At 47.1% G+C, this 27,127-nt stretch overlaps 10 protein-coding genes and 1 non-coding gene across 11 annotated transcripts; 4 read left to right on the top strand and 7 right to left on the bottom strand.

The window, feature by feature from the left end:
• Positions 1-317: 317 nt before the first annotated feature.
• On the top strand, positions 318-1,989 carry ATNIH1004_004184 (tyrosine--tRNA ligase TYS1; the record flags this gene model as incomplete). Its single annotated transcript, XM_033568854.1, has 9 exons — positions 318-443; positions 509-703; positions 756-935; positions 985-1,069; positions 1,122-1,157; positions 1,221-1,285; positions 1,340-1,406; positions 1,462-1,703; positions 1,768-1,989. 9 exons carry the CDS (start codon positions 318-320, stop codon positions 1,987-1,989), a joined length of 1,218 nt encoding a protein of 405 aa, XP_033427660.1.
• A 188-nt stretch (positions 1,990-2,177) lies between these two features.
• On the bottom strand, positions 2,178-2,962 carry ATNIH1004_004183 (CXXC motif containing zinc binding protein; the record flags this gene model as incomplete). The annotated part of the gene is made up of 5 exons (XM_033568853.1): positions 2,178-2,321; positions 2,374-2,496; positions 2,563-2,628; positions 2,681-2,795; positions 2,928-2,962. The coding sequence occupies 5 exons, from the start codon at positions 2,960-2,962 to the stop codon at positions 2,178-2,180; spliced, it is 483 nt and encodes a 160-aa protein (XP_033427659.1).
• Positions 2,963-4,497: 1,535 nt separating this feature from the next.
• On the bottom strand, positions 4,498-5,918 carry ATNIH1004_004182 (uncharacterized protein; the record flags this gene model as incomplete). Its single annotated transcript, XM_033568852.1, has 2 exons — positions 4,498-4,575; positions 4,926-5,918. 2 exons carry the CDS (start codon positions 5,916-5,918, stop codon positions 4,498-4,500), a joined length of 1,071 nt encoding a protein of 356 aa, XP_033427658.1.
• A 2,154-nt stretch (positions 5,919-8,072) lies between these two features.
• On the bottom strand, positions 8,073-10,101 carry ATNIH1004_004181 (putative FAD monooxygenase; the record flags this gene model as incomplete). Its single annotated transcript, XM_033568851.1, has 3 exons — positions 8,073-9,035; positions 9,090-9,383; positions 9,451-10,101. 3 exons carry the CDS (start codon positions 10,099-10,101, stop codon positions 8,073-8,075), a joined length of 1,908 nt encoding a protein of 635 aa, XP_033427657.1.
• A 2,091-nt stretch (positions 10,102-12,192) lies between these two features.
• On the top strand, positions 12,193-13,580 carry ATNIH1004_004180 (uncharacterized protein; the record flags this gene model as incomplete). Its single annotated transcript, XM_033568850.1, has 3 exons — positions 12,193-12,233; positions 12,290-12,866; positions 12,921-13,580. The coding sequence occupies 3 exons, from the start codon at positions 12,193-12,195 to the stop codon at positions 13,578-13,580; spliced, it is 1,278 nt and encodes a 425-aa protein (XP_033427656.1).
• Positions 13,581-14,268: 688 nt separating this feature from the next.
• ATNIH1004_004179 (DDHD family phospholipase) lies at positions 14,269-17,425 on the top strand (the record flags this gene model as incomplete). Its single annotated transcript, XM_033568849.1, has 4 exons — positions 14,269-15,300; positions 15,370-16,693; positions 16,758-16,895; positions 16,956-17,425. 4 exons carry the CDS (start codon positions 14,269-14,271, stop codon positions 17,423-17,425), a joined length of 2,964 nt encoding a protein of 987 aa, XP_033427655.1.
• A 386-nt stretch (positions 17,426-17,811) lies between these two features.
• On the bottom strand, positions 17,812-20,122 carry ATNIH1004_004178 (uncharacterized protein; the record flags this gene model as incomplete). Its single annotated transcript, XM_033568848.1, has 5 exons — positions 17,812-19,514; positions 19,563-19,589; positions 19,648-19,685; positions 19,753-19,793; positions 19,853-20,122. 5 exons carry the CDS (start codon positions 20,120-20,122, stop codon positions 17,812-17,814), a joined length of 2,079 nt encoding a protein of 692 aa, XP_033427654.1.
• Positions 20,123-20,571: 449 nt separating this feature from the next.
• Positions 20,572-21,676, bottom strand: VMA16 (H(+)-transporting V0 sector ATPase subunit c''; the record flags this gene model as incomplete). Its single annotated transcript, XM_033568847.1, has 6 exons — positions 20,572-20,677; positions 20,738-21,046; positions 21,106-21,197; positions 21,268-21,302; positions 21,360-21,526; positions 21,600-21,676. 6 exons carry the CDS (start codon positions 21,674-21,676, stop codon positions 20,572-20,574), a joined length of 786 nt encoding a protein of 261 aa, XP_033427653.1.
• Positions 21,677-21,841: 165 nt separating this feature from the next.
• RAB6B (Rab family GTPase YPT6) lies at positions 21,842-22,755 on the top strand (the record flags this gene model as incomplete). The annotated part of the gene is made up of 5 exons (XM_033568846.1): positions 21,842-21,894; positions 21,954-21,979; positions 22,064-22,152; positions 22,237-22,639; positions 22,697-22,755. 5 exons carry the CDS (start codon positions 21,842-21,844, stop codon positions 22,753-22,755), a joined length of 630 nt encoding a protein of 209 aa, XP_033427652.1.
• A 1,607-nt stretch (positions 22,756-24,362) lies between these two features.
• On the bottom strand, positions 24,363-25,677 carry ATNIH1004_004175 (HNH endonuclease signature motif containing protein; the record flags this gene model as incomplete). The annotated part of the gene is made up of 5 exons (XM_033568845.1): positions 24,363-24,421; positions 24,464-24,839; positions 24,892-25,200; positions 25,251-25,435; positions 25,509-25,677. The coding sequence occupies 5 exons, from the start codon at positions 25,675-25,677 to the stop codon at positions 24,363-24,365; spliced, it is 1,098 nt and encodes a 365-aa protein (XP_033427651.1).
• Positions 25,678-26,544: 867 nt separating this feature from the next.
• ATNIH1004_004174 lies at positions 26,545-26,645 on the bottom strand. Its single transcript has one exon. It is a non-coding gene; the product is annotated as a tRNA-Phe (tRNA).
• Between the last annotated feature and the right edge of the window lie 482 nt (positions 26,646-27,127).

Below are 27,127 nucleotides of genomic sequence, written 5' to 3'. Positions count from 1 at the left end.
GACATTGTTGGAGACCTACTGTATTAGTATGGTCACGTGGTATCTCTTAGTCACCCATCTAGATAGTTAACTTAGTCAGCTCGCCCGAGCCCCTTGAATTTAACCTGACCTGACCTGGAGAGACTCAAGAGAATTGTTCCTCGCGACCAGGCATGTGGCATCACGTGATATCCCACATGTGCGGGACGGAAAAATGTGCTGCTCCGGTCTCGGAGGGGCAATAGGTGGAATGTACAGGCCAAATTTGAGTCATTTCAGGAACACTCGACGATCCACGAAACTCTCCGATTTCCTCCTCCAAGATACCTACATTGACAATGGCAGACATGAGCGCAAGCGAAAGGCTCGCCCTTATCACAGAAAACCTGCAAGAGGTGCTCAATCAGCCTCTGATTGAGGATATCCTCGCAGAGGGGGGACACCCAAAGATCTACTGGGGTATAGTGTTTTCCACTATTATTTCTGCCACAAGTTCCAAGCATTATGCTAATATTCTCTTTCACGATAGGAACTAGCTCGACTGGCAAACCCCATTGCGGATACTTCAGTACGGATACCCTTTATGATCACCGACGACAACAACACTGAGTCTAATACGTCTATCTATGCAGTACCGGCAGTGAAAATTGCACAGTTTCTAGCAGCTGGCTGCGATATTACTGTACTTATAGCTGATATTCACGCGTACCTTGATAATCTGAAGGTATTCAGAAGCTGTCCTTGAGACTGAGCTCCTGCTAATATATGTGTGAAAGGCACCACTTGAGCTTGTCGAATACCGGGCGAAATACTATCAGTTCATAATTACCGCCATGCTGCAGGCTGTTGGTGTTGCAACCGAAAAACTCAAGTTTGTACTTGGCAGCTCTTATCAAACGAGTTCTAAATATGTCATGGATGTTTACAAGCTATCCTCCTTGGTTACTGAGCACGAAGTAAGTCACCCGCAAACAGGGTTAAACACATCACTGATTTTTCTTCCAGGCCAAACGAGCCGGTAGTGAGATCGTGAAACAGTCGAATGCTGGCCCTCTGAGCGGCCTTCTCTACCCAATTCTCCAGATTTTAGGTCAGTAGATATATTCAAGAATAGGTGGAACTAGTTTAACCGCGTTCAACAGACGAAGAACACCTAGGCTGTGATGCGCAGTTTGGAGGTGTGTTTGCTCGACAATGCAGTCTTCTTAACCAGGATTGTCAGGAAAGCTGACTCCGAGCAGGAGTTGATCAGAGGAAACTATTTGCAGCATCTATTGATTGGAGCTCAAAAGTGGGCCATAGACGTGTTCGTGAATCAAGTCATTATATTGCTAAGCTGTGATACTTACATATATTTTAGCGCGCACACCTCATGAACCCCATGGCCCCTGGGTTGACTGGTGGTAAAATGAGCTCCAGTGAAGAGGGTATGAACCCCCACCCTCAAGACAAAAGAAACAAGGTCATGGTAACACATATTAGATAGCAAGATCGATCTACTCGAAGCCCCGGAAAGTGTGAGGAAGAAGATTCGCAAAGCCCAAACCGCCCCGCGAGAAGTTGAACACAACGGCATCCTTGCATTCGTACAATACGTCCTTCTTCCGGTTTCCAAATTAAAGAATGGAAGCCCCGAGTTCCGCGTTAGTCGTGAGAGAGATGGTCTAGAGCCCCTCGTCTACACTAACATTGAGAAGATGCATGAAGATTACAAGAATGACGTCGTATGTTTACAGAGCTGTCTTATCGAGACCCTATAAAATTACTCCAATGCTGACATGTTTATAGTTGACACCCCAGCTACTCAAACCTTGCGTAGCGGATGCCTTGATCGAAATCATGGCACCGATGCGGGCAGCATTTGAAGCATCGCCCGAGTGGCAGGAGGTCGCAATAAAAGCGTACCCCCCAGTTCAAAAGCAAAAGAAGGAGAAAAAGCAGAAAGACAAAGGAACTCGTCACCCTGGTGCGATGAAGGAGGAGACACCGAACCCCGCAGAGAATCAATAGATCTTGAAAAAAAAAAAAATAGAGGACTTGGTATTAGTACATAGAGAGTAGAATCAATAGTCGCCTGTACACACAAGACAACCCGGTAAATTCAAAGAATCTTAATTAAACAAGCTAGAAAACTATCGAGTCAAATTTGGATGGCATCAAGCTCGGTCGATTGAGGCGCATGGCATAAAAAAAGCTCATTACGCCCTTCCTAGCTCCCAGCTAATCTCTTTAATGGCAACTTCGTCCCCTGCCTTTTCATCATAATCATACCACTCCCCCTCAGATAAATCAATAGCCGTAAACGGTGTCGAAGACTCGACACCCGTGGCTTCCCATTCACCCTATTTTATCCCAGTTAGTCAGGCCCGGCTTAGAGATTAAGAGTGCACTAACATCGGGTTTGAACTCAGTAAACTCTAGTCCACGACAGTCGATATCGATTACTTTCTGACCTTTACGTTTGTCGGCAGGTTCATAGACATTTGGGCCGGCTACAATTGAGGCCGAATGGGTTTTCTGCATCGTGAGTTAGCGCTGGCAAGTGAATCACATCAACTTGGGAGAGCGGGTTCAAAAACTCACCTGGCAAAGCTTGCATTTCCACACAAAGTTCGCTTCTCCACGGCTTCCAGGGATTTCGTGTTGCTCCTACATCATACAGGGTAAGAAGGCGAAATATCTGAATGAACGACAAACTTACAAAGCGGCTGAAGCTGACCCAGTTGGGGTGAATCTCCCGGCAGCCAGTGCATTGGACCTTAAAAGTATAGTAGTAGGGTTCTTCTTCAGTATCGCGGGGGCGAAGTTCGGTAACTCTACGGAGGATTAATAGTCATTCAAGGGCGATGAGCTGTTCGAACCATGTCCAGATGAGGTGCGGGGAGGACTGGGGAATGTGCATGAGGGAAAGGAAAAGGATATCGCAAGAATTAAAATAGCCATCTTACCCGGTAAGTTCAGCGGAGATGATGAGAGAGAGCATTCTGGCCGTTTGAAGCGATGGTGCGTACCTTGTGGCCGTGGTTTGATGCCGGAATGTTCGAAGAAAGTCTTGTCGGTGCGGGGTGTGAGAGAGATCGCATGTTACCCGATTCTAGGTCCGCGAAGGGCAACAGACATTGAGCCCCAATGATTAGTATGCACATAAAAGGATCTGGATGCAATAAAAGGCTCTAAATTATTAAAAAGCACCTAAGACTAGCTATTTATCTAAATCCCACAGAGTCCTATGGTAGTAGTCAATAGTTAAGCTAGTTAGCTCACATACAATGTAATGTAGCCCGCTAAATTATTATTCTTATTGCTTATAATAGATTCTTCTAGCTTGGGCAAAGAAGACAGGAAGGTAAGACATTATACTTCTGGTAGGAATTAATCTAACTAAATAAGATAGGCATTAAGACCAATTTTCCCAGTCCTCGCCTAAGCCCGCACACCAGTGAGAGTCCTCTATACGGTGTGGTAGTTCTCAGGTCCCTAGTCCCTGTTTTCTTAGCTTCGAAGAAGGCTCCAGGCACGGCGGCCGACTCAAGCGCTTTGCACATAACTTCGTCCTAAAGTCAGTCTTCTTGTGTTGGCTTCGGCCTATGGGCTCACAACCCAGGCACTATAGGTGTCCACGAACGCTAAGGCCTTGCGAGCCACGGTCTGTAATAGGCGCATCGATCAGGTTTGCATTCAAAAAACAAGAACAGAATCGGCAACAGTGGAGTAAGACAATCAGACTACATTTGTATTCTACGTGATGAGAACACCGATCCCAGTGCACCCGCTCCCAACTTTGTCTATCACGACCTCCTCTCATCATAAAATTGATCCGTACATGGTAGAATATGACGAAATAAAATCTGCACACCGCACCTTTGTATTAGCTATTCGGCCTATTAAAGGATAATTTCAGGGGCTAAAGAGTTTATCATATAATTAAATTACTTGCCTGCCTGCGTTCCTACTTGCTTATCTACCTCCTACCAGCCTGCCTGCCTACCTGCCTACTTACTACTGCAAGACTGCGGCTTCATATCACCCAGTTGGAGTACGCGTTCGGGCGCTTACTTTATACCATAGCATGGGGCTTGAGCATATTAAAGCTATTACTAGCATGCATCTGAATATGCTTAGATCTCTTGATAAAATAGCGCCCGAGCGAGGCTCTCAACCAAATATTGATCCCTGAATTCTTGTAGAGTATGTGGAAGATGGTAAACCCACTGGTCGAAATTTTATTGCAGAATTACAAGAAAAAGCTATACTTGAATCTGTACGGAAGGACTGGAATGGCAGAGAGATATCTTGTGAGATCCTTGCTTTGGAAGTTTTTATTTCTTTATCATCAGTTTCGAAAATCCTGCGTAAACGCGGCTTTTATTTAGTTCAACATACTACAGAACCTGGACTTGCTAACGAGCAGAAGAAAAGAGACCAGATTTTTGCCTCGCGACGAAAGACTGGACCTTGGAAGACTTTAAAAATATTATATTTACTAATGAAACCTCTGTATCTGGTATAAGATAGGGCTTAGCAGTCCCGAAGCTGGTCAATGGTTTGGGCCGCTGAAGGTATCTTGAGCGCTTGGCGTCGTCCACTAACCTTGCGCTATTATGAACCAGGTTTCCTATAGGGAAACATGGTAGAGTATCTATAAAGCTATAGTTGCTCAGGTGTCTACCATAAAAACAGCTGTGGCATTTGTGACTATAAAGTCTCTCTTCAGTAGGGAATAAGATTATGTACTCTATCCTTACCGGCAATGACACCCGGCTGAATTAAGCAGAAGGCCAACCAGGAATCTCTGTAAACCAGCGTGATCGATATATGGTGGAACCTACATAAAATGAGGAATAATTTTTAGGCGGACTTAGTAGGTTCACTTGCCGGGCAAGTCCGCTAGATTGCTTCCACGGGGCCTGGGTATAGACTGCACTACCATCCGAGTACAAACTTACACTTTTAATATCAGAACGCGGTAAATGTTCCTTGTTATAGCCTGTGCGGTTTCCCAGCTCACGAAAACCCCTCAAGTACTGCATTTCCAGTTGCGTTCCATTGTGATTGAATACACCCGTTGAAAGGTTAATGGCATGGATGTCGCGGTCCGTTGGAAAAAGAAGTACCCTCTGTGAAGGAACCGGGACAAGATCATGCGGCCCATCCCACCATTTAGCAAAAGGAGTGCCCTCCCATTCTGTCCCAAGCTGTCTAGCAAACGTCATGGTGTAACTGGCTCCCTTAGTCAGCCGATTGCGAATTTGGTCGTACTTATATCCCTGGATTATGCCGTATGAGACGCCACCTGTGCCATCTGCAGCATCTGTGTTGCCAGCTGCCCATAGAGTTTGAGCTGTTTGGTCCCAAAGCATCCCATGGATGGCTCTCACACCTGGTATTATCTGTATTGGCTTTGGGCTGTTTGTCATGCGATTGCTATCGTAAACCCAGATGCCAGCATCCTGTTTTTGGCCGGTTGTAGCTATCGCCAATAAATTTCCAGGTAGCATTTCAACGGTGTGAGCGTTACCCAATTTCCCATTAAGACAGACCGCGAACTCAACCATCTTATCGTCTTGCTCGCGTGGTGTATATTTAATCACAACAGCAGAATATCCGATAATTGCCACGATCTTTGTGCCTTTGGCGACAACCTTCACTTCAGTTGCAGACCAGCCCCCTTGGATGCAGCGCCGAAGGGTACCAGGGACTTTACTCAACCCTGTATTCGCATCCCAAGACCAGGAGGCGTTGCCCTGAGGATCATGTACTTGTATCTTGGGTGGAGACCCATAGAGGCCTGTGATTATTTTTGGGAAATTTCCCGTGAGTGGCTCGAGACCTAGAACTTGCTGCTTGCGCGACGAAGTAGCCCCATCGGCTAAATGGATGAACGACACTAAAAGTAGCGATATTTGACATAGCTGGTGGATGCTAGAGCTTAATATCATATTGGTATATTCACTTTTTAAGTAAAGGCTTTTGATGCGGGTGATAATGTGAGCTAAAGAAGAGGTAACAACAAAATCATCAGGGAGACGGCATATAGAAATTGCAGTGGTTCGCCTAGCTAATATATAATTACAATTGAGCCTAGGACAACAGAGGTTAATAGTTTGCGGCTGAGATATGTTCTTGGCGTTGATCAACCCTTCACATCTACCCCTGTCGTCTATGTTATCTTGTGTTCTTCTCAAGAAATCATTCATGAAAATGTGTGACGGCCAAGCAACTTGATAGAATTGGTGCTATCTAACGAAGATTTCAAGCGTGGGGAGGAGGAAGAAAGGTGGTGAGGACTATGCGGGGAGATAAACAAAGCTAGATACAAACAATGCAAACAGGCTAAGTTCGTCACAAAAATGTAACCCGTTGGATTACATGTTGTAGTCCCCTCCCTTGCTTCCAGGATTCATAGTTCGGGAACCGTTATATTAAGTGGTGAAGTTTGCTACCCTCCTATTCCGCTCAAATCCGGTGCATCACTTATATTTGGATAACAAGGAAACGAAAGGAAGAAAGAAACCCAAAACAAAAGTGGAGGGAACAGCCGAAGATGAATCGATTGACTTCCTCCCTGTATTCTGAAGGGAAGCATCTGGTGCGAAAGCTGTAGGAAATTTAGTTACGTCGAGGTGGCTGACTGGTACGCATGCACGAGCTGCTGCAGGGAATTCTTTCCGGCGACTAGCTTTCCACGTCTCCTTGTCACATTCTTTGCGGATACCTAGTGGGAAGGAAGATCTTATTAATAATGGGCACTTGGCTATACCACCCCTCGAGCTTTCACAATGGTTATCCCCAGTGCTAACTGCGCGCGTCTACAAACACCTTATCTCCCGCCTTGAAGTTAACTGTCCGGCGCCGGCGGTTTGCCTGGCAGTCTGTTGTTCCTAAGCATCTTGTATATTTCCACGGGCGAAGTTCTATGCTTGCCTTATTCTCTCTGCCAGGCTCCGCGCCTGCTTGCGTGTTATTTTTGTTGATCCGGGAGCCTGCAGGGGGCTCCAATCGAATAAAGTACGGGGCTCGTAGCCACGTTCCACCATAAACGGGGACAAGCCAGTAGTCTCGTGTGGCAGGGCCGCCGCGGCGAAATCAATCAGTGGTAGAAGCTCTAACCAGTTATTTTAAAAATAACTAACAATGGGATTAAGCGTTGGGCTGTATATTGGTTGACAATCTTAGTTTAGCCTTTCGCCATTGTCTCTGTCCAGGGCCGGGTTGTCAATCCCACCGCTCCTTTCCTGTCTCCTTGATCTATCAGAAGGTCCGCACCTTGAGTGTCACTGTGGGACTTGATGGCTATTTTGCTGTGACAAGGAATGAGAGCGGTTTGGGATGACTGGCTTTTTCAGGGATGGGGTCGACTGGCCGATGGAGATTGGGCAGTAATTTGGTATAAGGAAAAGCTTTCAGTGCGTACAGCACGGGGGATTAGTAGATGCGTCTTGAATCGTAGCTATACGGTATATAAGACAAAGTCTATTCTCTATCAGTAACATATATTACACTCTACAGGGCTAAGAAGGTATAATGGAAAACCTACCTCTCATATCCTCTGGCAGGTGTATTCGGTAGAGCCAAGCTAGTAGTGACTTCGAAAGTCTTGTTCGCCGTATTGAAACAGGAACGCCTATAATTATAGCTCGAGCGACCGACAGTATGTCTCTGGAAAATCGCTCCTGTCAATGATTATGTTAATAATGCTGCCCAATAGTGATGGAGATTGGAGAGGGAAAAGAGGCAGAAGACGTAGAGGAGGATAGGCATTTTATAGCCCTTTTTGTTGGTGTAAGTAGTGATGACGAGATGTATTTTGTTATTACGAAGAATACCCACGCACTTTGGCTTTTGGTATTGCAAAAAGACTAGGTATGTTTACCACACAAGTTCTACAAATGCCGTCGCTTTTAACATAATACTAGGCAACATAGAACGTCTTGTTTTCTATCGCAAGGTTATACGAATAATGCCAAAAACGCTAGGTCATAATCGCTCAAGTTCAACGAATCAAAAGACCAAGGCATCTAAGATGGTATATACATACATCACAGTGCAGCACTCCAGAACGTTTATCATACATCATAATAAACTCTTCCAGCTTATAGACGGCTCTGTTGCTGGTCGTGGCCCAAACGCTTCGTCGCAAAAGCGTTGAAATACGCATTCAGGGCACCCACCGTGCCACTACCCTCGGTCAACTGCACCAGACAGGCAACATGGCTGTCAGGGCGAGTGACAACAACTCCTCCCTTCTCGGGATCGAAACCAAGCTTTTCATGAGCAGCAAACTTGGCGTTAGGGACCCTCAAGTCGGGGATATTATCGGCATAGATATGGTGGTGGTAGTCACGGAGAATCTTGGGCACCGCCTCCAGGTCAACCTCATTCTTGCTTGCAGCGTAAACCAAACAGAGGGTAAAGAGTTTTGAATGAGGCTGGTGACGCTCGAAGAATGATACATCTGCAATATCGGATCTTCGGTATGCAGAAAGAAACGATCGCTCCTTTTCGAGGTTCGCAGCCAGGTCCGCAATGGCCTTTCTAGTCTTGGCCTGTTTACCCGCAAAGATGAAGATCCGGAATGCACCATTGGCTGGGACTTCCTGTTCTAGGTGCACGGAGTTGGCATCTGCAAGCCGTGTCACCGTCGAGGGTGTAAAAGCGCGACCCGGGGTCAACTTCACACCAGGAATATTAAACAAAGGTGACTGCGCAGGGTGGGTCTTATCCCAATTGAAGACATTGGGTTTGTAAGCAACACCATAACCACTTGTGAACTCGCAGGAGGACTTGAAGGTCTTCACGAATTCATCCTCCTCTTCACCAACGGCGGCAGCTGTGTGGTTCGCAGATCCAACTTCGCAAGCAGATGGTCGGCGTTTGGAGAACAGGGCAGCATACTTGGCGTCGAAATTCAGCAGAGTCTCTGCAATGTCTTTACGTTCACTCTCGTACGTGCTCAGAATAGATCGGTCAGCAAAACCGGATTCGACAACGTGAAGCTTCCAAGCCAGGTTTAGGGCGTCATGAAAAGCAGTATTCATTCCCTGGCCAGCCTTCGGCTAAACAAATGTTAGATCCTACTTAAATTCGTATGTGTGATGTCTTTAACGTACGCTGTGGGTGTGGCAAGCATCCCCGCCCATAAAAACTCGCTCATCCAGAGTATACTTCTCCGAAATGCCCTGCCCGATTGGGTAAAAAGAGTACCATTCCACGCGCTCCCATTCCAGCGAATAAGGCTGGAGGATCTTCTTTGCAGTAGCCTGAACCTCCTCGACAGTTGCTGTCTTCCTCGGGCTGAAATCAGGGTCGGTGGACGAGGCGATTTGGACATAAAGTCGGACCATGTTGTCCTCCCGAGGGATAACCATAATTGAACCGGCATCCGAATGGATAGTACACTTTGTCTATTATTTTTAACACAGGCAGTTAGCTAAGCACAGGAGGCCAGAGAATTTTAGATTATTCACTCACCTCTATGTCAGGGAAATTGGTCCTCACAACGCCGTCCATGACACCCCACACATATGAGATGGGATCCTTGTGCCGAATGTTGATACCAAGCTGTTGCCGAATAAAACTCCGTGCACCCTCACCACTGAAGAGATACTTGGTGCGAACCGTCTCAATGACATTGGTATCAATAGACTTGAGCTGTACCTCCACAGGATATGTCGGATCCAATCCATCATTCTTGAATCCGTGGATAGTCCACGGACGCTCGACGGTCGTACCGGCTTTTTTTATCTCATCCAAAAAAACACGCTCGATCTTCCCCTGGTGGACAAGAGTGGTGAAAGGGTATCTGGTGTCAATGAATCCTGGGCAACTCGGCCAGCTACTGGTCCGGTGGATGCCGTTCCCGTCCGGGCGAGGATCCCAAAACGCGACGTCATATACCTTGGCTGGTTCGTAGGCCATGATCTGACGCTTAAGGCCCAGGTTGCGGAGGATTTCCGTCGAACGGGGCTGGATTCCATCGGCCCGACCTGTGGCAGTGGGCACTGGCCGATTGTCGATGTGTTTTACTTTATACCCCCATCGGGACATGCAGAGTGACAACAGAATGCCGACAGGGCCTGCGCCCACGATGACGATATCATATTTATCCTGGGAAAGGGCCATTTTGGCTGTCATAGGCGATATACAGACAAGCTCCCAGATAGACTCTCATAGGCCTAGCGGGATATGTGATCGACAACAAAGGTTGCACAAATATAATGAAGGTAAACAGGGGTACAGTGAGAACCTCACTCGCAAAATAGGAGAGAAAAAAGAACAGCGGTCAATACGACCAACAAGGGGGACACGAGAGAGAGGTCTAGGATCCGTGAACGGACGCAGGGGAACTCATATATACTTCAAAGGCACTGGCACTGCAGTGGGGGGCCCAGAGAAGCAGACAAACAGCCCCCCAGTGGAGAGCCACGACGGCATTCATATTCGGCTGGATCGAGGGGAAAGTAAGCAGACCTGCACCGGAGCAGCAGTGCAACTGGAGGAGCAAGCGGCTTGGACTGCGGAGAGCTAATGCCGGCGTTGGCTTCCGGTCTTGGAGCTGCAGCGGAAAGAGACTCGGCAAGTGGATGGAAAGTGGAGGGCCCTCACGTGATCCCAGCGTCGACAGAATCGCCGGGATTTCTCTTTTTGTGTTGGCATGGTGGTGGGTCACTTGGCCCGAGCACTCAGCATGACCAACCTGTCAGATATAACTATGGCGTCCCCTGTATGATAGATCCCATGCAGGTCTCTAGAAATATGATCTCCTGAACAAGGAGTATGACTAGTCTGTTGGCTCTGAGATCCTGGCAGTGCGTTCGGATCTGCCTGGTTGCAGAACACGGTGCGGTGAAAGCCTCAAATGCCCCCATCGGATTAGTGGACACACTAACTCTGCGGCCTGTTAGGATCGATCCCACGGCCAATCGAGGTTGGCTCTTAATTATCCCTGGTACTCGTTAGCTTCTCCAGCAATCTCGTCAGAGTAATAGGTCAATATCTACAATACCTCTCGTGAGTCAATGCATGTAGCGAATCTATTCTACTTGTAGGCCCCTATGGTCATCGAAGGCCCCTCTATAAAAGACTGGGACTCAGGAGTTGGCCTCTATCACCAAAGTAATCTGTATAGAGAACAACCAATCTGACTAGACACAATACTACTTATTCTTCACCTTGGGCTTACCCAGCCCTGGTCTCAAGTGCCACGGCATGCCGGACCTTGATCTTCCTGTTACAATGCATGCCGCAATTTAACCCGTAAAGGGTACTACAGGGGATTTACCCTAGATCCGATGTCCTTTAACGGAGTATCATGAACTTTACTAGAGTAGGCGCGATAATAGTAACAGGCATAAACTTGAATTTGACGATTCCTCTCAGTTTAGAGCTATGTCAAAGGTCCATCTTAAGTCTACCTGTCGACAACCAAATGGCATAAAGATCTCTTCCTTTCCTGGGATACTCGTGCGAATCAGGACCACTACCAGTCATTTTACAAAAAATTTGTATCCCGTATTTCCGGAGTCATATCGGTAGATGAATGTGGGTTGGCACAGCTATCTAGTAGTGCAGAAACAACAAAATCCGAATATACTAGGCTATTTCACTACACAAACAATTAATTCAGCTATTGTGGTTGATGAATAGGCAATTGTTGTGATTGAGATTTATCTGATTTTTGTGCTAAAGTTAATGTTGTCAAGTATGAACAACCATGGCTTCGAGGTGAATAAATCCTGGAGTGGTTACACTTCAGTTTACTGGCTATCAAGCTTCTAAGCAGCCAACAATAAGGTGGGGTAAATTAATTAAATGCAAGCACAATAGGCTAGCCCTTTGAATGTGTTCAGTGAAATGGATGACACTATTCATTGATTCCAATCAATGACATTCACTGGTGACAGTGCTACAACCGACCAGAAGCTATGGTCCGATACCTGGGTCTAGTAAATAAGATGGAATTGTCAATAAAACATATAATGGTATTGTTATGAATAGGAGATTATAGCAGGTCAATAGACAATAGATACTATTTGATACTTTAGATGTTAGTGTTGCAAATACCTCTCTTCAACACCAGCTTATATCCTACCTCTCTTCGATACTCTCTCTACTCACCCGCCACAGCCCTCTCACTCTCAAGTTAAAACATCTTCGATATTTAAGAATCCCGATCAACGCTCGTAAAACATTTAGGATCTTCTTTCTTCCAATATGAATGACACCTTCGAAGTTCCCGTCATGCTCAGTCTGGAGTAAGTTGGACGTCTTCATAAAAGTCATCCGATAAGCTGACACTCGCTCGCTGTAGCCATCTCAACTACGAGGATATTGCGAAGCTCAATCCTTTCTATGAAGAATACAGAGCTTTCTGGAACGCGTCACCGAACGCAACTGATTCTTCGCTATCCTCGAATGCATCCTCCAGAAGCTCTTCCTTGCGGTCCCTTCGTTCGGAAATTGACGTTGCGACTCCTACTTCGGAATTGACAACATCATTTTCAATGCATCGTATGCAGTCAAATGTCCGAGCTCCTGTGGCGGAGAAGCTCCATATGAATATCCACAGTGGAAGCCAGTACAAGCCCTCATACAATACATTCAACAAGCCTGCCATGGGCCAAGTCGCCATTGTGGAATATGACGATTGCTTCAACAAGCCACTGCCGCCTGTATATGAGTCCTCCGAGTGTGGCGAGCCGGATCCATTGGACTTTGAGATTGCACGTAATTCTTTGAAGCTAAATACGGTCTCCCACAAGAAACTTTTCGGGGAGAACGGATGGCTTGGAGACACTGCAGACTTAAAAACCCCGTCGAATGAGAAGCAGAAGCCAAAGACATTCAAAGATCTAGGGAAGAAAATCAAGAAACATGTGGACGAGTTTGTAGGTTTTCTCCAACCTTTCTTGATATTTTCCGCTGTCTAACACCTGCAAAAGGCTGAAGATATGGCTAAGGTGTATCCCATTCCCTTTGTTCACGGACATCGTCACATGAAGATTGTATCCGAATCAACTGTCCCCATTTCGCTGGATCCTCCAACTCAAGCCAAAATGTACTCAGAGCTGGAAGTAATGATCTGTGTCACTGCGAACAATTTCCTCGTCAAGCAGCATAAAAACGGCCGGGTTTCTGAGGAATCGATCAGAAAAGTCACCAATTTCTGGGGATCGAAGAACAGACCTCAAGTTGTCGAGTTTCAGTTCGACCAAGCCACTCAACGCCGTCTGATCTTATCCAATATCCGCACTTTGCAGTTCAACGGAGAAAGTTCAACCAACCCAATTCTTCTGCATTCGAATCTCCACAACTGGAAGTCGATTGTCAAGGAAATGAATGTGCGCACTTTCTGTGCCCCCGACAGTGCTATCCGCAAGCATATGCACGATCTTCACAAGCTCCTTGACATGTTGGACGCGCCCCATATAACATTTGTTGCTTTCCAGGAACTTCAAATGAAGACCCTGTCCATGATGAAGAAGCGTTTGGAGGAACAGTACTATAGGGAAACCGGTAGCTGTAGCAGTCTGACATCCGTGTCCACCTTGAGTCGGGCGGACTCCGAGACACGCACTAAACATGACTCCAGTAGGCGCTAGACTAACAAATCCGATGGCCAGGCCGCTTCGGGAGAATTGAGGCCGTTTATGTATATCTAGTTCTTCTATTTCCTCCTGATTTCGTAGCTAGCTATGGTTCGGTTGTTTTTTCTGTTTTCTTTTCGAAACGAAACGGTAAAAGATTCAGGAGGTTGTGACTATTTCGCATTTTATTCACTGCTCAATTTTATATAAGCTGCATTTTCCAATTTGAACATCGTTGGTATTTTTAGCTGATTGAAATGGATGTTTTTTTGTTGCTTACTATTCTGTGGTGAATGCGTCATTGTTTGGCCGAAGCCAGCACGTGGGTCGACGTCATACGCCGAATCACGAGAGAGAATGGTGTCAAAGTCGCGCACACAAAGCGATCATTCTTCTTTCTCTGAGACCTGATAGGCATCCGTCGACTGGTGATTTGCTCGTGTTCTTTGCTCTATATCTTTATTAATATGACATATCCTTCCTGGTCTTCACTTATCAGGCTTTCTAAGCTCCTTAATGTCAATTGCCCCTTGCTGACACGAAATCAACACGCCTCAGAGTAACTTCAAAGCTACAGTAGCCACTCACTGACTGCCATTCAATCTCGCAATGACAGCCCACTGATTACCCTGTTTTACTTCTATCCTTCTAGAGAGCCGTGTATTTCTACCTGGTGTGGAGCGTCTCTCGCATATTATCCACAATGGCCGGCCCTATCCATACTTACGGTTCGACATGTCTTCTTTGCGATGATGATCCTGACCCCTCAACCTGGTATACCTCAGACAAGCCACCCAAAGTTCGCCCACAGTTCTTCTATATGTCGTCACTGCCAATCGATGATCCCTTGAGTTCCTTACCTCCTCCTTCCGGCAGCCAGGATTCGGGAAACGATAGAACACCGCCCCAACCATTTTCGGTCAGAGATAATATCGTGCTGGAAGAGAAATGGCTGTCTTTACTGCGAGCCAGGAAGCAGAAGCAATCTAGGGGGCTACAATTGCAGGGAAGCTCTTTGGGTCTGTTAAATAAAAGGATTTCGGTCCCTGTACCCAGGTCATTGCCAGAGGATCGCAAGAGGCCTACGGATACCTATGGGGAGGGCAGCCTGGTTGAAAGTCAACCAAGCCTCCCTGAACTCTCACTAGATGAACGAGCATCACAATTATTCAGAATACGGCCCAGCGGCGGATCCAGTGGAGTGGAAGCAGATACCAGAGACTCAACAGAGAGAATACTCGCACGCTCTACATCGGAAAACGCTATAAAAAGTAACGATCAATCTGGTCCACTTTGTTACCGGAAGAGGGAATTGTCGCCTAGCAACAGTGTCAGGGCTACCAGGCGCAAGACCAACGAGTCAATACACAGTGAAGACGACGCTATTGACGGAACAGAAAACGCAAGCCCACGTGGTTGTTCTTCGCGTGCTGGAAGCATTTCTGGCTCCCCGTTTGCAAGGGCCGCCTCCACCCAACCACAAAGCCTATTAGGACACTCCATTGAGACCATGTCGTCGAGGGATGACAATGAGGGGCTGCAGACCGAGGTATCGGTCAATGTGTCCAGCCATGTAGCACTGAAACCTTCTGGGCTGAGAATTAGCGCCCATCCAGAAGAATTGTGGGAAGATTCTATAGAAGAAAATGAAGGAGACAAGGAAAGTGAGAAGGCCCAGATGAAAATCCCTGTAGGAGTCTCCCGTCTTCACCTGGTGGAATTGCCAAATTTAAAGGTAAAAAGAAACCGTAACCAATGTCTTTGCCTATCCGGTATTGGAGAATGGGATCTAACCTAAAAGTAGATGAAACCAATATACTGGAGTCCTCTTCATGACATCTCAAGTGTTGTTCGCGCCACATGGTTCTACAAAAATACTATGTTACCTGTGGAAACAGAACTCGCCAATAAGCTCGAGGATGGATACGTATACCTGAAACCATGGACCGAGACATGGCAAGACGAGCTCAACAGCTGTGCGGAGAATGGTGCGGATGCCGAAATGAAAATTGTACACAGGTTGTGGCCGAAGGATGAACGAAAAAGCCAGCGCTCGTCTACAACGACCCAGGATCAAAGGCCGTTCACTCCTGACCCTGGCAAAGGCGAAACATATGCAAATACCAAATTTTACGACGCTGACATAGATGAGAACCGTGCCGCTGGTGGAACAGCCTCTCATTCAGAGGCTGTCAAGCCCTTCTTGCACTCGAGTGTCATCTACGTTGACGGAAAGGATGCACAAATTCTCAGGCCCAGTTTGCTCCCTTCTGTGGCGAGAGGAAGACGACCACTCAGTTCGATTCGCAAAGGTCGTCAAATAGGGATCCCCGTAATTCGAGGTTTTAGCAGAAGACTGTGGGAACAGTTGCATCCGTCCAAGCCAAGTCCAGTTGATGTCAGAAACTATCTTCGAACCACCCAGGCTCGCACCATGGCCAGGACGAGTGGCGGCAGACAGATTTGCTATGCCTGTGCAATGGAAGGCTCACGACCTGCTCCAACTGACCTAATACTTGTCATACATGGAATAGGTCAAAAGCTCTCGGAGCGCATGGAGAGCTTCCATTTCACGCATGCCATCAATGCTTTCCGTAGGAATGTCAATGTGGAGCTGAACAGTGAACCGGTCTGGCCACACGCACGGCAGGGTCATGGTGGGATCATGGTTCTTCCTGTTAATTGGCGCTCGACTCTGTCTTTAGACGATGCTAACCCCGAAACCCAGGCAGCTGAGGATCCTACAGCCAATAACTTCACCCTACAGGACATTACTCCAGATACAATACCCGCAGTTAGGTCCCTAATCAGTGATGTCATGCTTGATATCCCTTACTATCTATCACACCACAAACCGAGGATGGTTCAAGCAGTCGTGAAAGAAGCCAATCGCGTGTATCGACTATGGTGCAAGAACAATCCTGGTTTCCAGCAGAGTGGCCGTGTGCATTTGCTTGCACACTCCCTTGGAAGCATAATGGCACTGGACATCCTCAGCCACCAGCCAACTAAAATACCAGATTTTGACTTTTCGAAAACACAGATTCACGGGAACATCTTCGAATTTGACACTAAGAACTTATTCATTTGTGGAAGTCCAGCGGGGTTCTTCTTACTTCTAAACAAAGGTATACATCACTGACTGTATCTATGAATGTCGAATAGTTCCATTTTAACGCCAGTGGTTTTTAGCGAATCTTTTACCTCGTCGAGGCAGAGACAAACCGGGATGTGAAGGAGAAGACTGCCTCCCAGGAGTTGCAGGGGAAGCGGGCACCTATGGATGTCTAGCTGTGGACAACCTTTACAATATTATGCATACAACAGACCGTATGAAGATTTTCCAACAGCTTGGGCTCACTGTGTTATAATGATACTGATTCCGTACAGCAATTGCATATCGAGTCAACGCCGCAGTCGACAGCGATCTGGCCAATTCCCTGAAAACCGCTGCCATCCCAAGCTCCTCCGCATCATTTTGGCAGTCATTCGGCAGCGTCTTCCGCTGGGGCTCGTCTCCTTCTTATATGTCTTCTGCAGCCCCCTCCCGCCCCGCTGCTGTTTCTAAACTCCCATCCAACGTTGAGCTGGAAACTCACGATTTCACTCGTGAGGAAATCGCAGAGAAGCGCATGCTTCTTCTCAACGACAATGCACAGATCGACTACTTCCTGTCTGGTGGCGGTGGCCCTCTGAACATCCAATATCTCAACATGCTGAGTGCACATAGCAGTTACTGGACTCTAACAGATTTTGTCCGCTTCCTTGTGATTGAAATTGCCCGCAAGCAAGGCAGGGATGCAACCCTCCCAGCTTTACGGGCCGAGAAGAAAAAGGGTTGGAAAATCCACAAGGGATGACCAATAGACGATGCCTGCCTTTGAAGGGTACAGTGCGTCTGTTTCTTTCGCTGAGATATCTTGGTTTCGGCGCTGTACTAGTTTTATGCCCGGAGTTATGAGTTCGATACCCTTTTTAGAATCTTGGAGATTTTGTATTGTTCTCCTTATTTTATTTTTAGCTACATTGTACTTAGCGCTGGGCATGGCTTAGATCTGGGTGACTTTTTATTCCGCCAGTTACTTGGTGTAGATCCTGTGCTAAACTAGGCTCATATTATTAAATCCTCATTTCTCTCATTCTCCAAGCTTTTATACCATTAATGTGAAAACATGTTTCAAGTGCCTTCCTTCGAAATATGAAATCAACACGCACATATATATAGTAGCCCATAAACCACAATGTGCTAGCTTTCGGCAGCGACAGCTCCTAGCATCAATGCCTCCACCAAAGTACCCTTTTCGAGTATCCCGTTCCCAGGCTGAAGTACTAATAGTGCGTTCGCGCTCGCAAGGCTTCCAACCCTCGAGCTTCGCTGGCCAACACCTTCCAGCCCCGTGCTTGAAGCGTACAGCCGTGCGTCAGTCCGAGACCCTGTTATAATGGCACGGTGGTACTCGGTGCGCTTGGGGTCGCGTGGGAACGAATGTGCCAGGCAGACAGATACCAGAGGTAGCCCAAGAGCCGGGTGAACACCAGTAGGGACATCTCTTTGGCCCATTCCCATCAGCTTGTGTAGGGAAGGAAGCACGAACAGATTCAAGGTTACCAAGGCCGAGGCGGGATTTCCGGGGAGGGAGAAAATGAGCTTGCTCTCGCGCTCTTGCTGCTCTGACTGTGTCGATGATGAGGCCTTGAATGGGATCGTCGCGAATGTTGTCGGTTTGCCTGGCTTCATGGAGACTCGACCAAAGTGGATTGTACCGCCGAGGGAACGCTCAATAGTGGGTTTGAGCAGGTCAAGCTCTCCCATCGATACACCCCCCGTGGTGACAATCACATCAACACTGGTGTTGGATTTTCCCACTCCCCGGAGAGCATTTCTTAGATTGTGTTCGAGTTCCCCTACCGGGGTATCCCGAGCGATTCCAAGATCAACTGTGGGAAAGCCCCAGGAACCAAGGCAGGATAGAAGAGATGGCCGGTTAGAGTCCCGGATTTGGCCCCCGTAGAGCTTTCTTAGGTCGTCATGTTCCACCAGCTCGTCCCCAGTGCTCAGAACACCTACGCAGGGCTTTTTGAATATCTTGACTGTCTTGGTCCCTGTCGCTGCTAGAAGACCGATCTCTCCTCCAACAGAGGTGACCAAGTCTCCTTTCCGAAGAATTTTGGATCCCAACACGACATCACTACCTGGTTCGCGTACGTTCTCGTTGGGTTTTATGTCACCAGTGAGGATCTCCACGGTTGCTTCTTCTTTACCATCGGGAGTTGACGAGATCAACACTGTGTCTTCAACCATAACAACGGCGTTGGCATTTGGTGGAAGAGGAGCTCCTGTCGTTATCCTTGCAATAGTTCCTGGCTCAAGTGGCGCCAGGCTACCTCCTGGATTCGCGTGGGTTACTGACGCCACAGGAAAAACCCCTTTTATAGTGGGACCAACATCAGGCGACTCGGGGGCGATCACAGCGTACCCGTCAACAATGCTAGCTCGATACGCTGGCACCGCCTCTCCGGCGTATACATCTTCTGCAATAACGGATCCAACTAAACTGGTAGTAACTGGGGCTTCGACAACCACGGGATCGGGCGTATGTTTACTGATCAATTGGAGTGCTTCATCCACAGAAAGCATCGGGTATGGCGACGAGCGATAGCGCCGATTTGGTCCGGCATTCGGATCATTCGAGTTCGGCCTCTCCGATGGGGAGGTGTGCGCTTTCGGGACGACATGTCCATGACCATGGGAGTGGTCATGATGATGGTGGTGGTGAGCATGGGATTGTCCTGGTTGGGGTTCTATCTGGTTGCTCCCGGAAGAGATGCCTGCATCAATCTCCAGCTTTTTAACACCGCCAGCATGAATCTCCCGGGAGTTCGCGCCAGCCGCTTGGATACACGCGTGGGGAAGCATTTTAATTACTGCCTCGAGGTTTTCCTTGGCTCCTTTGGGTGATCCCGGTAATGTTATTATTAAGGACCTGTGTCTCACACCTGCAACAGGGCGGGACATCATTGCAACTAATAATAGTCGTCAGCAGCTTTTCTTTGGGCCTTGAGATGAAACATGGAGCCTTACATGGAGTGACTTTCAAAGAAGATGCTAACATGCCATGTCTTTTAAAACTCAATCAGTGGATATGGCCCAAAAGAGCTGATAGACAAATAAGGTCTCAAGTCTTACACAAGTCCGGATGCATGACGATGGATGAGAGGAAATACAGCCTGATCCCGCGTTAGGAGCACTGAGATGGATGTAACTTTTGAGGGCCAGTTCAACGAACTTCTGGAGTATTATCCTTCACCGCAAATCCCGTACCACCGCTTACAAGAACCAAATTCGTATAGTCCGGACCATCTGTCCAATTGCAGATGGTTCGTTGGATACTCGACACATCATCAGGCACGATCTTAATGGCGGGTTTCTCCCAGCTGCTCGAACCTTCAGATGAGAACACCGCCGTAAGAGTGTCGGCTACTCGATCCGACGAGGGATTCTGGGAGGCAGTGTCCGACACAATCAGAATTGCTGGTCTGAGGGTCGTCTCTGCCATCATGGACGTTGTTGGAGTGAGGGGCTTATAGGTGGTGCGGGGATCTCCTTATATAGCGCGGCTCCTCGTATCGGTCCCGAATAAATCCCTTGATAAAGAAAGGCATCACACCGCACCACTACTCTCGATCACTGTCTAGCACCCCATATGGTTACGGCTCTAGTGTTGATACGGGACATGATAGGCCTTCATTTGGGTATTTAACATGTCCATTATGCCCGACGCCAGTTACTGTACACCACTTCTTTGGGCCTCATCATGGCAATCAAGCGCGACTATCGAAGCTATTCACGTATACCCAAGTCTCTACAGTCAATTCGAATCCATACGCCCCAATGCGGTATATAAAGAAAACACCAGAAGAAAGTGAAGTTAAAATCGAAATCATACGGATGATTCCCACCCGGGTTCACCGAGCCCTCTCTGGGAGAAGACTTTCCCGTAGAGCATCAAGTTCCGAAATCAGTCGCCTTTCCTGCAATCAGAAGTCCGACAATAAGGCCAAAAAGTCCGAGTACAGAGCTGAAAATCTCGATGACAAGGATCTTCACGAACCTGCAAGGAAGATGGTTAACGCCTGTTTGCACCGAGATACGGGAGAGCAGTCGAACATACAGGGTAGCGTCGGCAGCGTCTGCCAGGGCGGCACCGCTACCATTCATGCCAACAGAGATACCACAGATCAGGTTACATGCACCAACAGTCATTCCACCCCAGAAGAGCGCGTATCCAGTGTAATAGTTGCCGCCCGTAAGAAGCTCCTCGTTGTCCACTAGGTTGAGCTTCGAAGAGAATACAATAGCCATAATAACCCCGTAGATAGCCACAACTTCGCAGAAAATAATCGAAATCAAGTTCTTTGTTCGAATTCTAGGTGCCTTGACACCGCCACCGACGATCGAAGAGCCCGTGAGAAAAATACCCCTAGAGGTCCTGCTGTGAGTTACCGTGCAAATGAATTGTTTGCTATAATGGGGTTATACCATGCTGCTCCCACGACGGACAATCCTATGCACATAGCAATACCAAAGTTTGCCCAAGCATATGGGGACACAGACTCAAGGAATTGGCCGACCTAGAAATAAATCGTATTAACAAAAGTCAGATAGGCATGGCTGACACTGCGGAAAGACACGGGTTCTTACATTGAACTGTTCACCATCTCCGTGAAAGAGCATATCTAGCAGTATACATTAGCTAAGGAATTGGACCCGTGTCGTAAAACGAGATCACTTACAGCCTCCTATCACCAGGAGTGACACGGTTGCAGCACCAGCAGGATAAAGGAGACCCATGATAAGCTGGAGGGTGTGACAGTCCAAAATACGGGCCTCAAGACACTTGAAGGTGGGTGTTCGGAATTGTGGAAGCAAAGCTTCAGGGCGGTCCTCCTCGTCATCTCCTCTGGACTCAACTCGGCGGTCGGCCCGGAATTGATCCGCCCTGGCGGCGGAGTTGCTTGCCAGTTCATATGTACAGTTTCCCCGGACGGCCCCATGGGTCGAGCTCACTCGTCGCCGTTAGGAACACCTCGTGCGCCTGGCCTGGTCGCATTATCCGTCTAATATCCCCCCGATTTCTCCCCTCCCAGGCCATTGTCTCCTTCGCACTCTTCTCAGTCAACCCTCCCACCACCGTTGGTCGAAATATTGTTTTCGCGTCGTGCTCACTGCCTACCCCTGATTCTGTAAGCTTAACCGCTACACGTCCTCAGTCGCCATGGCGTCCGCTGCTGGAGTAGGGTCCTATTCGAACCCACTGAAAAAGTTTAAGTATTTTTCCGTGCCCTTGCGCTGATGTTGATGTACACTGATTGCTAACCCACCTGTAGGTTGGTGTTTTTGGGAGAACAGAGTGGTATGAACACATTTTCTACTCGGCAGTCCACAGCATGCTATGCTATCGGTCTGGGTGATATGTTTTCTAACATCTGAAATGCAGTTGGAAAAACATCATTGATTACGCGATTCATGTACGACTCATTCGACAACACATATCAGGCAACTATTGGGATCGACTTCCTCTCAAAGGTATAACCCCACCACGACCTAAATGTCTGTCATGCCAGACATCTCTCTGCATGACCATACCGCCTAACCAACATGATCATTTAGACTATGTATTTGGAAGACCGAACGGTTCGACTTCAGCTTTGGGATACTGCCGGCCAGGAACGATTTCGGTCTTTAATTCCTTCGTACATTCGTGACTCGAGCGTTGCCGTAGTCGTTTATGACATCTCGAATGCCAAGTCCTTCCAGAATACTAGAAAATGGATTGATGATGTACGGGGAGAGCGCGGAAACGACGTGATCATCGTTCTAGTGGGCAACAAGACTGATCTTAACGACAAGCGAGAAGTCACGACAGCGCAGGGGGAAGAAGAGGCAAAGAAGAATGGACTGATGTTCATTGAAACTAGCGCCAAAGTCGGCCACAATGTCAAGCAACTGTTCAGGAGGATAGCCCAGGCTCTACCCGGGATGGAGGGCGAAGCTAACAAGGGAGAAAACCACAGTTCGTTTTGTACCAACCCTACTCCTCGTGCTTTGCTATGCTAATAACGGTTCTCAGTGATTGACGTTAATATAAACCCCAAAGAGACCACGAGCAATGATGGATGTGCATGCTAGCTGTTTTCGCTTTTACCCGGTCTTTACTACCACCCATGTCGCCATAAGCTTCCCTGAATCTCAATCACGAGGTTTGAGATTGTTCATAATGCTCTGTCATTTTTAAGATGTACATTTTCTTCCCTTACTTTCTCAGGTGAATAGCGTGTTTAGATCAAAGCTTTTCCTTACTCTTCCTGTTTTCCTTTATTTTTTAACATCCCGATTTACCCTGATATTTGGGGTGATATCGAATGTTTTATTGCATCTTGCAGCATCCGGATGCAAGTTCCTGAATGATTGTTACGGTCAACTTTTCCTCCTGGATACTAGCGGACATCATATTAAAAACCTAGACTGAGTCCTTGCAGGAAGTATCGTATAGATTTACAGGTTGTGTGGTGAAGTTATAGCCAGCCTTGATATAGCGTCTCTATAGTCACAATTTCTGACGTACTATCTATAACCAATTTCCAAAATAACGACACAGTAGAAGGGTGAGTATAGGAAACTTCTCTACAGGACATCTATGGGGAGCAATTTCCAGCTGCGGTACAGAGTATTATATACTAGGTGGCTATTTTCCGTCCACCACTGAGTCTTGGATTCATGGTTACTAGAAATGCTCTTATATAGTTACTTGTATCTGTAAAATAGGTTAACAGCATCTAAAACATAAAAGATAAAAAAAAAAATAGCAACAAAAGTTGTCCTTTTTTGTTTTCCTGCATTTCCCTACATACACAGTACGTACTTGATTTTCTTGACAGCTTGATGCCTTTCCCTTTCCGTTTTAGTGCTCACCCCTCGCCGCTTTTCGCTCACTGAGCAGATCTAAGCACGCCCTGAGCGGCCTGAGCTGATCACTGAGCAGGGGCTGAGCAGAGGCTGGCTTGAGCAAGATAGCCTCAATAAAATGCACCACGCTAGTGTCACCAGCGATCATATTCCTTCGCAGCGTCTTTTCACCATTCCCCCCCCTTACCCACCCAAACAGAACAATGGCATTATTAATGGAACAGGCAATTATGGTCATTGTTCCTTCTGCTCCACCTGCAACGTAAAAATTCAGTGGGGAGTAATCCGACTGACTTTTTTGTTTCTCTATGTTCATTATTACAGATTTATGAGTTAATAAGCATCTGGTGAAAACCCATCTAAGCCACAATATTGCCCCTATAAGTATTCTTCCAGACGTCCAAGGAATTACCTACTACGGCGGAGTCCTCCGCTTCTTCTCACACTACATATACTCGCAAGATCAGGAGATGAAATATAGATTTGTGATGTTAGTTCAGGGGAGGGAATGGCTAAAATATATTAGAACATAATTTTAATAATATTCATTCGGTAGCATAGCTAATCGATCTTAAGAAAGAGTAAACATAACGATCTCCCCGTTCCCGGCACTGCTTTGTAATACAACTAATTAGTCTCGATAAAGGTTAAACATACCATCTCCCCATTCCTGACAATGCAGCGTCTACCTCTTGCCGTATCTTGTCCTGCACATTAAATGACAGCTGCTAGATTTGTACGCCCAAGACATCAAATTCACGGGTGAATGATTCGCGCACGGGGTCCGATTTCGGCTACGTAGACAAGACTTGGGCTAGTAATACGGCTGCTTAGTGCTCGTTCTCTGCAGGACAGGTGGCCTCTGCCTGATCTGTGCTGGGGATTTCGACTGGGTTTGGTCAGGAGGCATATTCTCCCCAACGTGGCGCACAAGCGGGGGTTCGTCCTGCTTCTCCTGGAGCCTTTTCTTCGTCAGGAAATTCCCAATCGCCTTTAGAAACATGTGCTTCTTCTGAAAACTCTTCATCATCCGATACCTCAAGTTCTCTGTACCACCCCGGCCCCTGCCAGTCCGTAAATGAGTCGAAATCCTCGTCGGACACGTCTGCAGCTCCGCTAATGGCAATAACCCTAGCAATGATCCACTGCATTTCAAGAAGAGCGGCTGATGGTAAGGGGAGATTGTCAGGGTCATCAGTAGTGAATTCAATAACATCGCCGGAACATATCTTGGTTTCCGTGTTACAGTTAAACAGCTTTGTTCCTCGGGCCAGAAGCGAGGTTATTCGGAAGCAAGGGGCGGGTGTCTATTGGCATAGTCTGCTGGAATGGTGTTAAAGGGAACCAACAAAATTGAACCTTCAATCTTTTTTTATCTGCATCCATCTCTAGTGGCTTAAACGCAAAGCGCGCTTTGGCCCACAGAGCATGCACATGGCTGGATAGGCATATAAGATTCTTAACTGTCTCAGTTCCCTCGGGACCTAGAACAGCGACCTCCCATGCAGCAACCTGTTCCTGGCTCCAGAAACATTTTAATGTATTCCAAAAGTCAACTTGTGCCTGGCTGTTCTTTCGCCTTCCCATAGAGTAGGAATAGATATGAGCAATCTCCAATGGTTCTCCTGCCTTTGTGACCACACAGCTCTCCTGGTCGCGCCTCCTACACTATCTGTTATTAGTAGATGCACAATGTGGACAGCTGCATGGAGGCTTACATCTTTATTTGCAACAACTGATCGTGTGACACAGCCAGATCCCACAGGCTGAGCCGGACTCGCTGTGCCAGACGACACCGAACCACGTACAAGGTGAGGAATCTTGGAGGGCGACAATTCATATGCTTCCGCCGGACGCTTTTTAGGAGTTAGGTCTTGGCCAGAAGTCCTCGCACGTCCAACCCCTAACCGATTAACCTGTCAGCCACTCTTAGTAGAATAGCTAAGTCCTTTAGGTGGTTATATACTACAACTTACATGCTCTGGCCATCTGGACGTTATCGTCCTTGTTAAATACAGCACGAGACACTATACTTGCCTTGCCAGCTTCCGCATCGGAGACAAGGGATTGAAGTCTCGAAGGGTCGGCAAGCCAGAGGCATGCCCACGTAATTGAATCAGTATTTGTTCTCTTGCACGTCTCCATTAGTCTGTCGATAAGGCGTATCCTCTGCGCGTCACTAAACTCTGGGGCTGGGTCCATTGTGACAAGAGAATAAACGCTGGACATAAGACAGGAGAATAAGAGGGGACAAAAAGTCTGCAGGATTCGAGGGTATAAAACACAGGGAGATACAGGAACAACACAACACCGTAGAAGAGGCCAGGATGTAAAGCAGAAAAGCGGCAAAACAGGACTTACAAGGAAAGCACTCCGCATAATGTTGTCATTCGGCTCGTGTGGGTCCATAAACCCTTGCCCTATTGGTAGGCCACCCCTCATCTTACCTCTATATCCTTAGCCGCGTACAAATTAGGAAAGCGGTGACTCGCATGATCTTAGAACTAACGTAATCGGACACCGAGAGGCACACAACGCCTGCACCAGTATTACCACCAACCACCATGATTAGTCTTCAAAACGGGAGAAGAATACGCGTACTTATAATGTACAGTTTGTTTACTAGGCCCGTAATTATACACACTTACTCCAGACAATTTGCTACTTAATGCTTATTCAATTCCCATCAGTTTTCTGCTTGCGTTATCTTGTACGGACATATGAACAGACATGGGTATTTAGAGATGGGTAATCTAGTACCGTTGCCAAACTACCCGTATTAAATAAAGGAGAGATGAGCCTCTCAGGGAGCCACGTGATTGCTCACTGAGCAGGCCCTGAGTGCTCACTGAACAAGCCCCTGAGTACCCTCATTAAAGCGGCGGTGTCCGAAAGGGGAAAGAAAGTCTCAGTATCTCCAGAAAATCAAGTCCGTATAGTGACATATATACATACCATACATACATAGTAGGCGGTGTGATGCGAAGGGAAAACCAGAAAAAAAAAAAATAATGGGATGAACCGGGATTGAACCGGTGACCTCACGATAGCATATGAGAATGCAGATTGAAGTGTACTTCAGTCGTGCGCTCTCCCAACTGAGCTATCACCCCTTGTGTGTTGAAGTCAACTGTTTTCAATATTACATGAGGCTCAGTAAGTATAAATCAGTTGCATAAAATACCATATTTTTCTCTTTGTTTTTCCCTCTCTACTCCCCGATCCCTTTAGACTTCCAACCTTAATTTATAGATTTTGGGACTTAATTTGATATTTTACGTTTAAATAACTTCAAACCGGCGTAGTCTGTACTTTGTAACTGGCGTCAAACAGAACCTTGTTTATATATCCGTCCACACCAATCCCTATCCGGTATGGAGTAGTAGGTCTTTTTTTTTTTTTGGAGCTTTCCCTTCAAAATGTCGCTGTCAATGGTAACTGGTATTACAGACAGATGCTAAATTGGCAATCGATCTAGATTTACGTTTCGTAGATGATATCGTATTCGTATACAAAGATCAGGCCACAGTCAGAAGCTACGACGTAGTACAGAGACAGACGTCATGGCTTGCAGAGAGAAGTGGCAGTGATCAAC

Source organism: Aspergillus tanneri, assembly GCF_003426965.1.
Source record: "Aspergillus tanneri strain NIH1004 chromosome Unknown AapTan_3_pilon_pilon_pilon, whole genome shotgun sequence".
In the NCBI taxonomy this organism is placed as follows: domain Eukaryota; kingdom Fungi; phylum Ascomycota; class Eurotiomycetes; order Eurotiales; family Aspergillaceae; genus Aspergillus; species Aspergillus tanneri.
Note: the sequence above shows the minus strand (reverse complement) of the source record. Positions and strands in the feature narration are given on the sequence as shown.